This window comes from Macaca nemestrina, chromosome 14, assembly GCF_043159975.1.
Source record: "Macaca nemestrina isolate mMacNem1 chromosome 14, mMacNem.hap1, whole genome shotgun sequence".
Lineage (NCBI taxonomy): Eukaryota > Metazoa > Chordata > Mammalia > Primates > Cercopithecidae > Macaca > Macaca nemestrina.
The window spans coordinates 88,007,253-88,019,503 of NC_092138.1; the positions used below are offsets into that span (position 1 = coordinate 88,007,253).

The window sequence follows — 12,251 nt, forward strand, 5'->3', positions numbered from 1 at the left end:
GAATAACACAAAGGCCTTGATTTGTTCCTCCACGTGATGAGCATGCGTAAGGTCCAAAATTAACATTGCTGCCTGGCTGGGGAGTGTATGTGTTTTTCCAAAAAGAGAAAACTTCTAAGATCTTACTCAACCCTAATCAGAGTGTCTAATGCACAGCGTTCGTCAAAGAGAAATGAGAAAGAGACTAAAACTAAAGGTTTGCTCCATTGTAGAGTCAAAAAATACAGCTGATTGTTAAATTCAAGGAAGAAATGAGGAGTGAGAGGTAGCTCTGCTTTGCTGAGTGGCTTTATTCCCATCACTTCACCCCTCTGGGCCATACCCTCCTCATATGTATGCTGGAGATACCATTTCCTAACCTCGGGTTTCTGGCAGAGCCGTACTAAAGAAGAAAAGGAGAAGTAAATGTAAGAGTGGCTTTGAGGAATATAAAGCACCAGAAAGATGTCAAGTTTCTTCCTGAGCCCATTAGACCCTCTGCTTCCTACATACTGGATTTATTTTCTGGTTTTGTTTTTCTATCTACCATGCAATGCCAATAAATATAGCTTTTTAAAGAAAGCATATAATATAAGCCTAGATACTTTTAGACTACGACTCAAGTGATTCCAGCCCTAGTGACCTTCTGGGTGGAGGCAGCAGACTCAGAGTTCTGTATCATGGGGCCAACAGAGCTGGACAGCCACATCTTCTCTCTGCGACCATGTGGAGGTGATTCGCTGGACCTCATCCATTCTTGGCAAGAGCAGAGTGAGAGATAATTTCCATAAATGTGTCCAGTACAGTGCTTAACAATTGGTAGATACTCAACAAATTCTTGAATTGGGAGAAAACAGGGTATATAGGACATAGTTCAGGCTTAGTAGCCAGATATGCTTGGATTTGAACACTCAAGAGTAGCTGCATCTTTCACTGGCTATGTGACCTTGGGTAAGTTTCTTTGCCCCTCTGCCACAGTATTAGCAACTATAAAGTGAGAGTTATGCAGGGGCTTCTGTGAACCACTGCGAGGGCTACATCCAGGCCAGCTCCAAGGGTCACCATGCAGTTGTTGTAAGGGTTAAAACACCTGACACATCAAGGGCACTTTGGAAAAGGCAGCCTGTTCTGGTTTTATTCCAATTTTGCTTGTTCAGTCATTCTTGGAATGGCCAGTTGTATTCTGAAGCACCAAACCTCAGCCCTCAGCAAAGCAGGCCAAGCACGTGACAGGTGTTAAACAGCTATTCCCAGAGATGTCGGCCAAAAGGATGAGGAGTTGGAGACCCTTTATTTTCTTCTCTGAAGCACAATTAATTTCTCACAGCTGACAGATGATGGATGGGTATGCATCAGTCCAAGTGACACCACAGAATCCATTTGATTTTCTGTTTCTCATTCTAGCCTCTTGAGCTTGGCTCTTTCCTTCCATCTGTGGACCATCCCCTGCCCCCTCCATCTCTCCACCCATTCCTCCCCAACGCAATCCCCGACCCCGAGCACATTCCCCCGTCACTCACCATCACAGAAATGTGGAGGATGTGCATCTGCTCCTCAACAATCTCCGAGGGCTCCTGGAGAGTGGGGGCGGTGGCTTGGGCCAGCTGCCCGGAGCTGCTCATGGAGACGTGGAAGTACAAGGTGCCATTCTCCAGCCACTGCTGTCTCCAGTGCACCAGCGAGATGTCCGCCGCTGTGCCAGACATCTCTGCAAGACAAGACCCGAGGCACTGGGTGAGCTGTATGCCTGGCCTCGGTGCTCCAGGGAGGAAAAGAGCCCACCTAATCAGCTCAGCAGGCATCCATTTTTTTTTTTTTTTTTTTTGCCAGGATGTCTTTCCTCACATCAAGTCTACGAGCTAGGGATCATCACTTTCATTTATAGGTGGGTCAACTGTGACCAAGATTCACCTAAAGTAACAGAATAGTGGAAGTGGGGTTTGCACCCAGATCTGTCTGAGGCCCTTTTTAATACATCACATGTGATTGGGTAATTCATTCTACTCTGATAGTGGAATGGAACTAAGGATAAAAGTGCTTTCATTCTTTTGTGGCTATGGAACTAGAAGAAGATGAAGGAAAGAAATCCATGAAAGAAGTAGGAGTTGAGAGTATGGATTCTTTAGAAGCTGAGCTGGAAGTACTCATGGCCAAACCTCGGAGCCAGAAAGGCCCAAGAGAGCATCAGCTCAGCTGAGGTAGCTCAGGGTCATCTTGCATGGGAAAGGAGCTTACCAAGAGGTTTGCCCTGAGCATGTCCCTCTTGCTTCCATCAGAGCAGCTCCATTTTTTTGTAAGGTATATACTGCACTCCCAAGCAAAAGAAGGTAGGCACAAAAGTTTCTTTGGTTTAAAAATACCGGCATAGCTACTGCCCTATCCCAATGTTTTCATATAGCCGATGGGGAGTGAGAACTTTCTAGTAAATTGTAAAATTCAATCTCCTGACTTGAAGTTTCTAATTCTTGTCTCTATGCTGGTTTTCCTTCTGTAAATAATTTAAAAATGAGTATCATTTGAATAGTATTTTTGTTCAATGTATCATACCTTTTTATTAGTAAAAAAGAGTCATGGCATAAGGTGCTGAAAGTGTCATTGCAAGGGGATTGTACAATTGCTCCACAGTCCCCTCGACTAAAGGGGTGTGTGCCTGCAAATGTCCTAGAAAGATAAGACCCGTCAATGTATCTCAAGCATTAATACAAGGGAAAGGTGGTGGAGTTCTTGGAGAATTATTAGGTCTGCACTCAAGGGAGATAAATGGGAGACAAATAGCCTTTATAGTGTCCATCAGTAGACAAGTAGCCTTAGTAGTGTTGGAGGCTTAGAACCTCGGCCCCTCCCCCCGAGACAGCTATGACCTTGAGGCAGTATTCCTACAGTCCCCAAAGACCTCAAGTGTGTTCATTCACACACACACACACAAACACACACACACGAGGAGGACTGATGGGCAAGCTGAATTATAGCCACTTATTCAATCAGCCCTCTCCATGTACCACTGCAGTGCTCATCATATCTGGTGACACGGAATGAAAAAGAATCATCTTGAAAAGAAGAGATGATACCACCAAATCACCTACTCATCACCCAGTTCTACTGAATTATTCTTATATCACCCATGCCCAATAGACTCTCCCTCCTTGAGGTTCACAATCAAAAATCCTTAGAAGAGTGTTTAGCACTTAATAAGAGTTAAAAATATTAGCTATGAATTTTTAAGTTAGGCATTGATTTGTCATCATCATCATCGTTGATAGGAACAGGATCTAATTCATCCTTCAGCTGCTCTGAAAAAAATAAAAAACAAAAACCGTGAGCCATCCTTGACAGTTTGCTTTCTCTCCCACTCCTCATTCGGTTCATCAGGAAATCCTTCCAAAGCCATTCAACATTCAATCCTTTCCAGTCCCTCTACATCAGCCACAGGGGACAAGGCATTATGCTCTCCTGCCTGGCTTACTGCAAGGCCTTCTTAACTTGACTCTCTTCTTCCACCCTTGTCCATTCTATTCTCAACCAGAAGTCAGAGGAATCCTGCCAAGCAAAAGTCATCTCACATCACTAAGCCCTCCATTTACAGTCTTTGCATGGCCTCCTACTCATTCCAAGTAAAAGACAAAGTGGTGAGAACATAGTAAGTTATTAGGCCAAGCAAACACATGCTTGGGCTTCCCTTGCAGCTGGAAGAGTTGAACAGGCCTTGAGATAATCACAAAGGTTTGTCAGTGCTTAGAGCACAGGCCCCAAAGGGCCCTGAGAACCCACTGTGGTTCTGGGGAGGGACTGGCTGGGTGATCAATTTGAGCAGTAGGTCTCCTCTCAGCACCTTCTCTTTATCCCAGGCTGGGGTGATCTGCTGCCCCACTGACCCCCTCCCAGCCTCAGCACCCGAGGCCTTGGCAGTAGCTTCCCTGGCAGACAGCCAGCTGGGCCAAGGCAAGGTGAAGACATTATGGTAAATGGTCTGGCTCATTTTTCTCTCAGTGCATCAAAGCCCAAAACCAGAGGTCCAGGGAACCCAGGGTTGAGAGCTGCACTAGAAATAGCAGTGTCTAATTCAGTAGTTCCACGTACTGCTGGCTAGGCAGGTGCTCCATGTGCTGAGTGTCCCTGGAAAGGCACCAGAAGAAAGCCCCAAGGTAGGTTACATCTGGTTGACACAGCCTGCCATAGAGGAAGGTGGCATGAACAGAGGGATGCTTGTGGAAATCTGAGCTCCTCACTCCTAGTGTTCTCTCCAGCCTGTGCCTGAAACCCCACTATTAAAGAGGCTTCCCCTTTCCATGTTCAGATGAGAAAGCAGAAGGTCTCAGGAGGTTGGTGACTTAAGTTCACTGGTGAATTTGTACCTAGCTAAAACCAGTGGATTTCCAGCCCGTGCAATTTCTACTATGCCAGTTGCACTTACATCTCCTTTTTCTTCACTAAATTAGCCCATGAACCAAAACTAGATTGAGCTCTTTGTTTGCTACAGTGATGAGTGCACAGTCAGCAGACAGTAAACGTTAAATGATAATAACAGTGTGTGAAACACAGTAAATATTGAATCACAGAGAATAACTCCAGACTTACTTTATTACAAAGAAAAGAAACTGTTGTTGGAGAGGAGAGAGGAGGGGTATGAAATGTTAAAGGGAAAAATGCTTTAGAAGAAGCAGAAGGCCTCGATCATTCATTCACTCATTATTCATTTATTTATGCATTTGTTTATTTATTAAACATACTTATCAAACACCTACTCCATTCCAGGCAGCTCAGTAGCTCAGAATATGGAGTTAAATGAGATATAGCCTTGCCTTCAGGGAGCTCATAATCATTTAGCAGTGGAAATTCTCCCCAGTCAAATGTCTCCTGGCTCATGTTACTGTCTACACACATGCACACTCTCCATTGACTATGGTCCAGGCAACTGTGTGTTATCGGGACTATCTTCCACCATCACCCCTTCATCACGCACTCCAGCCCTGCAGGACTTTACAACTTTTTCTCAAACAGGCCAGACTCCCACTTGTCTCAGGGCTTGAGTACTTTCTGCCCAACATTCCTAGCACTCTCCTCCCAGAACCTACGAGCTGGCTTCTTCTCAGTGTTTGTCTCTCAGTTCAAATGATACCTGCTCAGAGAAGCTGTGCCTGTTCACTCTAGCTGAAGTAGTCCTCTTCACACACATCCATCTTTATTATATCCCTTTTACAAAAACTTTCGATAGCGATTATCATGATTAGAAATTCACGCCGGGCATCGTGGCTCATGCCTGTAAACTCAGCACTTTGGGAGACCAAGGCAGGCAGATCAATTGAAGCCAGGCCTTTGAGACCGGCCCAGCCAACATGGCAAAAGCCCATGTCTACTAAAAAAATATAAAAATTAAGCAGGCATGGTGGCATGAGCCTGTAATCCCAGCTACTCAGGGGGCAGAGGCCCAAGAATCGCTTGAACCCGGAAAATAGAGGTTGCAGGGAGTCAAGATTGCACCGCTGCACTCCAGCCTGGGATACAGAGTAAGACCCTGTCTCAAAAATGAAATGAAATGAAATGAAGGAAGGAAGGAAGGAAGGAAGGAAGGAAGGAAGGAAGGAAGGAAGGAAGGAAGGGAGGAAGGAAGGAAAATCACTTTATGCTTTACACTTCCTTGAACATGTGTTTATTGTCTCTCTCTTCAGGAGAGCAGGGACCTTGCGTGTCTTATTTCCTGCCATCTCTCAAGCACTTTGGAAAGTGCTTGGCACAGAATACATGCTCAGTAAATAATTACTGAATCACTGAATTATATACATATATATGTGTATATATATTTCAAATACTCATGCCCTTTTTCATCCTTAGAATGCTTAATGCATATATATATATATATTTCAGTGATTTGATAGATACATATTTATGCATTTACATATATTTTAGTGACTCAGTAATACACTTATTTGCACACATCCATAATAAAATGGTGGAAGGACTGAAAAATAGAATTCAAAGAGTGTTACATTTCATCAGGAAATTAAAAAAAAGAAGAAGAGGAGGAAGAACTAAAGATCTATTGAAAACTCCAAGGTGGGAAAAGACTCTCCTAGTTTGCAGCCAAGAACTACTTCCAAAAGGTGGCGGTATGAGCATTGCAGAGGATGAACAGATGGATGTCCCTCAGAGGGGAGGAGAAGAAGGCGTAGACATCAGCTCCTCATCTCAGGGGCATGAAGCTGCATGTGTATGTCGAAGTGGAGCAGAACGTCAGGTGAGAAATGTAGTTCAGGGCCTGCCGCGGTGGCTCACACCTGTAATACCAGCACTTTGGGAGGCCTAGGTGGGCCTAGGTCAGGAGTTTGAGACCAGCCAGGCCCATATGGTAAAATCCCGCCTCTATTAAAAATACAAAAATTAGCTGGGTGTGGCAGCATGCGCCTGTAGTCCCAGCTACTCAGAAGGCTGAGACAGGAGAATCGCTTGAACCCGGGAGGTGGAGGTTGCAGTGAGCTGAGATTGTGCCACTGCATTTCAGCCTGGGTGATAGAGTGAGACTCCATCTCAAAAAAAAAAAAAAAAAAGTATTTCAGACACAGAGTTAAGGGCTTTGAATGCTTGGTGATACTGTGTACATTTTATTCAGAACCAGTAGAGTACACTTGGTCAGAAAACCAGTCCTGTGTCCCTTAAAAACAGGTTAATAAAACAGTAACATGGCCAAAACCAGTTCTTGAAATTCTCTGCTGATTGATTTTCCAATTGCATTTTCCCTTTTCTCTTCCCCTACTCCTTCCACATAAACATTTCATTGAAGTCTTCAAGTCATATTACAATCAAACTTAAAGCAAAAGGGGGACTGAACGCATTTGGTCGGGAACCAAGACGATTCCCATAAAGGCAGATTATGCTGACATGATGAATATAAAATGAAACAGCAGATATTAAAGTGGGAGAATTGGTGTACCATGCCTTCTGGCGGTAGGCTGACTCCAGTGCCTGCCTCCCTCCCACCCTGGAGAGCTTGGTTTTATATTGGAATCATAAAGAAACACAGGGATTGCCTTTTCACCTTTTTCTGCTCTCCCCCATGGGCTGCAACTCGTGAAATATTCAACAGGCTCAAATCCCCTCAACCGCCCCACAAAAGCCAAGAGAGAGGATCAGCCTTCATCAGCGATTCTGGGTAGACTGCCATCCTGCCTCGGTGGCCACTGATGCCTTTCAGCCTCCTGGAAAAGAAATAAAAAATCCCAAAGGCATGTTGTGCTTTTAATCAGCTTGTTCTTCCTAATCTATGACACTCATTGTATTTTTATTTAATTCCTGAAGGTCATTATGAAAATAAGCAGCTCTTCTCATCACCAGCCATCTTCGTAACATCTCCCAAGTGGCTAACTAAGCAGCCTTCTGATTCTTTAGCACCAGCTGACCCTCCAGCAGATTATTTGCTGAAGCCCAGAGAAAGCTTCCAATGAGTTTGCAAACGGTCTTTTTCTCGCCATGGGGAAAGCAGGCATTACATGAGATGAACTCACTGCCCAGGCAGAAAGAGGTGGGAAAGGTAGTGATGTTGACTTTAACCAACCTTGCCACTAGCTATTCCAGCATTCATGGGTGATTGTCACACATCAAGTCTTGCTGAGTGGGCCTGGGAAATAATCGCAATACTCATGCCCTTTTTCATCTCTAAAATGCTTAATTAATGCAAAGCTTTATCATCTCTCTCATGGGCTATTGCAAATGGTTCTGTGCCAGTCAGGGTCTCATCAGAGAGGAGGAGACATACTCAGGAAGGTCATTGAGAAGTGTTTAATGAAGGGAGCATTTACAAAGGCTTGGGCAGGGTTAAAGCAAACTAATGATGAGCAACAAAGTACTCCCATGTTGACAACAGCAAGGAATCGTCACCACCCTAGGCCTGAAGGGCAAGGGATGTTAGGGATGGGGGACTATCAAACCCTACAAAAGCCATAGCTGTAGGAAAGGGCTACCATATAGCTACCAAATAAGAACTATAGCTTTTACTAGAATAACCCAGTCACTGCCAATGCACAACCCAGGATGGAGGTTTTCAAGAGGGTAAATTCCTAACCTCATTCTCCTTCTACCCAGCAATGTTTTGCAGGGGTCTCACACAAGTTGACCTCGACTAAACACCCAAGGATGCTTAAATGAAACAAATCATATAAGTCAGCCTTCCTGGGTGCACAGCAGGTGGGAAAGGGGATCTCAAGAAGCAAATGAAGACTATTCAGCAGGCTCCTTAACAGGTATCCCTACCTTCAGGCTTCCGTCCTTCCAGCCATCCATTAAATGGCTACCAGGATGAAATTTCTAACTTGTCAAACTAACCATATAATACCTTTGCTCAAAACCCTCCAATGTTTTCTACAGTCCCTCAAGATAAAACCTAATTTATTGAGCCTGACACACAAGGCCTTTCCTGGCCTATCATATGCATTTCTCCCCAGTCTGATCTCTTCGTATGCCTTTCCTTGCACTTAAATATCAATTCTGACCAGATGTTTATATAATGTACCACATATACGATGTTTTTTTCCTAATTCAATATGTTGTGCTCCTCCATGCTTTCATAAGGAGGAATATTGCATGCTGCATAAGATCACAGGGTCTGGAGACCAACTGCTTGAATTTGCATCCCATCTCCCATGTATTCAACCTGTGTGTTTTGGGCAAGCTCTTCACTTCTTCATGCCTCAGTTCCCCCACCTACCAAATGAGAATAATAACAGCACCTGCCTCACGGGGTCGTTTTTAGAATCAAATGAGATAATACAAACAAACGAGCTGTCAGGTTGGTCTCGATACTTAGAGAGCACTCCACAGTTACATTTGTTATATATGACTTTATATACATAGTTATAGCATCCTCTTACCACTGACTTGGTCTCTCTCTCTCTCTCTCTCTCTCTCTCTCTCTCTCTCTTTTAAAATAGTCTCTGTATACAGCTGACTTCCCTTATTGGATCCTAGTGCAGGGACATGTCAGTGCACTATTTGTGTAGCCTGGTGCCTGGTACAGTGGATGAACAGAGTAGGGGCTCCAAAATGTTCTGTATGTTTAATTGACCTATGCCATATTTGAAGTCAGATGAGTATTTCCAGAGGATAGAGAGAAGAGACAGCAACTTGTGGTGTTAATAATGGCTGGATTCCCATACAGCAACTCTACAGAAATTTACCTAACATCCTGGAGAATGCACATGAAAAGAAAGAAACGTTACTTTTCAAGGAGCTTATATTTTCATGAAGTGAGATAGGGGAATTCACAAAGAAAATGGACACTCTTATGATTCTGTTTAGACGTGAGTATGTGTATAAACAGCTGGAAAAAAAAATACAATGGACCACGAAGAATGGCACTCTCTAAATAGCGGGATCAGAGGTGATTTTAATCATGTTCTGATTAACTGTTCTCTACATTTTCTATATTGACTATATTTTACCTCTGTAGCAGATGCAAATACTCACTTTAAAGATTAATTTAGTCAACCAGCCTTTTCTGAGAGCTGGCATTGTGGGACTCTGTCCTCGGGAGCTTAGTCCAAGGGGCTGAGAAAAGACCTGCTATAAAGAGCTATAAAGCAAAGTAGAAAGCTTAGAGGGAAGGAGATTACTTCTGGCTGGATCTAAAAAGTCTTCATAGAGGCGTCTCAAAGAATTGGCAAGATTTCAACAAATGGCTATGTGGCAGAGGGCATTTCAGATGGAGAATTGGCACAAGGGCAAGAAGGCAAGAAGGTCACAAATGTACAAAGGGATACAGTGGGGGGAACCAGTATAAAATGCAGAAGCTACTATTATAGAGGGAGGCTGGGGGCTACCAACTCTTGCCCATGGACCATCACCTAGCAGAATAATATAAGTGCCGGGTCCCACTTGGGGCTCCTTTATGCAGTCAGACCAAGCCCGAGCTCAGAGGTTAATGAAGCTCTCCATATACTATGAATTAAGATGACAAGGTGGATGGACTGATGGGTGAATAGGTGAATGGATGGACCCCAGTCATTCTGACCTAATTAAACAGCCTGGGTTAGTGAAGAGAACACTGAATTTTGAGTCAGAAGCTTATATTTTTGTGATCTATATACAGCACCTGACTGGTGTCCTGGAGCACAAATTACAGAGCCTCTATGATTTTCTTTACTTGTAAAATGGGGGTCACAGTGTGGCCTACTTACATCACATCTAATGTAGAACTGAGAGAAAATAAGGCCATACATAGCAACATGCTTAGAAATCTGCAAAGTTTTACAGTTAGTTCTGAAAGCAAATACAATCATCCAACAACATACTTCAACCACCAATATACCTTCCAATAATTATCTACTGACTGTCTGAAATGTGCCAGGCACAGTGCTAGGTCCTAAGAATAGATTGGAGGAAAAGATCAATTTGACTACTATCCTCACAGACTTTCCAATATAGTCTAGATATTCTTTTGTTCCCTCTAAGCAGCAGCAAGCATTTCCCCTTGCTTCAGTTTTTTCAGTCATCCACCCATTTAATCATTAATTCATAGAAGATGATGCCTGTCTAGGACATTGCAGTCTTCATTATTTAGCATGCAGCAGGTGTGCAATAAATATTTGTCGAATCAATGCATCACTAAATGTACATTTCCTGAGTTTCTTGTCCTCAAGAAAGTCACAATCTAGGAGAGCAGAAAAAGGAAAGTCAGCAAAGATGATGAGTGTGTGGTAATGACCGCAAGATAGGAGGCACAGTGTGTTACAGGAACACATGTGAGAGGTCAGCTAATGCTCCTCATTTATCAGGGGTTTGGACAGGGCAAGAAGGGAGAGTCTATAATCTGGACATTTCATAATTCTAAGATATCCTGATGTCAGGCCAGATTAAATGCCCACAGGATAACGCCAATGGTATGCTAGGTCTGGGAGGTCGCCTGTGGGGACAGAAGGTGAAGTGGCAGGGGCCATGACGTAGCCAAAGCCCTCTGGCAGCAGCTGGAGAACAGACTCAAGCTCTTCTGGAGAGAATGGTACTCTTTAAATAGTGGGATTAGAGTCTCCAGACTCCAGAGGTACCTCAGACTCCTCCTCCCCAACCCCAGCTGTCAGCGCTCATCTATGCCTCTGCCTCCAATCTGCCCAATACCACATCCTTTGGGAACTGCATCTTTTACATAAAACTGTTTTCCCAAGCCACTCAGTGAAGATAAATAATACAGTTATACCCGGTTAAATAACGGAGGGGAACGGAAGAATTAAGAGCTATTGGCAAGGGAGAAAAGCATATTGTTTCAGATTAGATTTGGAAATAGATAGAGGGTTGCTGGAATTGATTCTCATTACTCCCAGTTATTCTCTCCCATACCATTTCCCTCTCTCCTTGCTGTATTTCTTTGCTTGGTCTTTGTTATTTCACTTCATGATATGCGCTTGGTTTCTCTGTTTGCATGCTCTCTCTGTCTGTCTTTTTAAAAATCCATCCCAATGTTAATGAGTTTTTCTCCTTCCCCTCCTCTTCCTTGTCCCACAACATTGCAAACTGATGCAGAGAGTGGGTGCCTAAAGAATGGAGACAGGAACTAACCTTTGCTAACACCTACTTGTGTGCCAGGCTAAGGGCTTTCATTCACTGTCTCATTTAGCCCTCATAGGAAACCCACATTGGTAAAGTAAATAGTAGAACACCCAGTTTTCAGCTGAGATGTCTGAGGCCCTAAAAAGGGACTACACTTTTCCAAACCCTGATTCACAGATTCCAAATTTAGCACTTTCACCACTGTCCTACCCGGGCTGAGAAAGGAGCTTGCACATTTGAGTAAAGAGATTGAGAAATCAAGTGTATGCCAGGGGGTGTGATATGATAAGTACCAGGGCAGTAGGCATCCTTCCAGGTCACTCAGGTGCTCTGCCTATTCATTTCATCATAGTAAAGTCATTTGTTTCCTCTGTTTTTAAGATGCAAATATCTCCTGGGAAAGAGGTATATGAAGCATTCTGTCTTATGGAGAATGAGTTTTTAAGATCACTTTGCTCCTTCCTATATTTCACTGGGTTGACCTTTAACAAATTAAGTTCACCTCTCTAAGCCTCACTGGCCTCATATGAAAGAATGGGAATCATAAAATCAATCTCTTAGGATTGCTGTGAGAATAACAGGAGATAACGCGTTGGAAGGAGCCTAGAGCAGCATTTAGCCTATGGATATTCCCTGTCAGTTGTCTGTCTTCTCGTCACTCTTTTCTAACTCACCGCTGTCAAGGCAAGAAGCACTGGGTTGTTTTGAGAACAGTGGGGTGTGTGTGACAGTATCAAATATAA

The 12,251-nt window shown here is 43.6% G+C and overlaps 1 protein-coding gene across 11 annotated transcripts in view; it reads right to left on the reverse strand.

Moving 5' to 3' along the window:
- LOC105487111 (astrotactin 2) overlaps window positions 1-12,251 on the reverse strand; it is a 995,255-nt gene that overhangs the window by 859,217 nt on the left and 123,787 nt on the right. For all 11 annotated transcript variants that reach the window (XR_011612991.1, XR_011612990.1, XR_011612989.1 and 8 more), the window contains exon 2: window positions 1,500-1,687. Coding sequence is in view for 7 of the 11 variants with exons in the window: in XM_011750424.3 (XP_011748726.3) it covers window positions 1,500-1,687 (188 nt within the window). In the remaining 4 variants the exon portion in view is untranslated. The remainder of the gene's footprint in view (window positions 1-1,499; window positions 1,688-12,251) is intronic.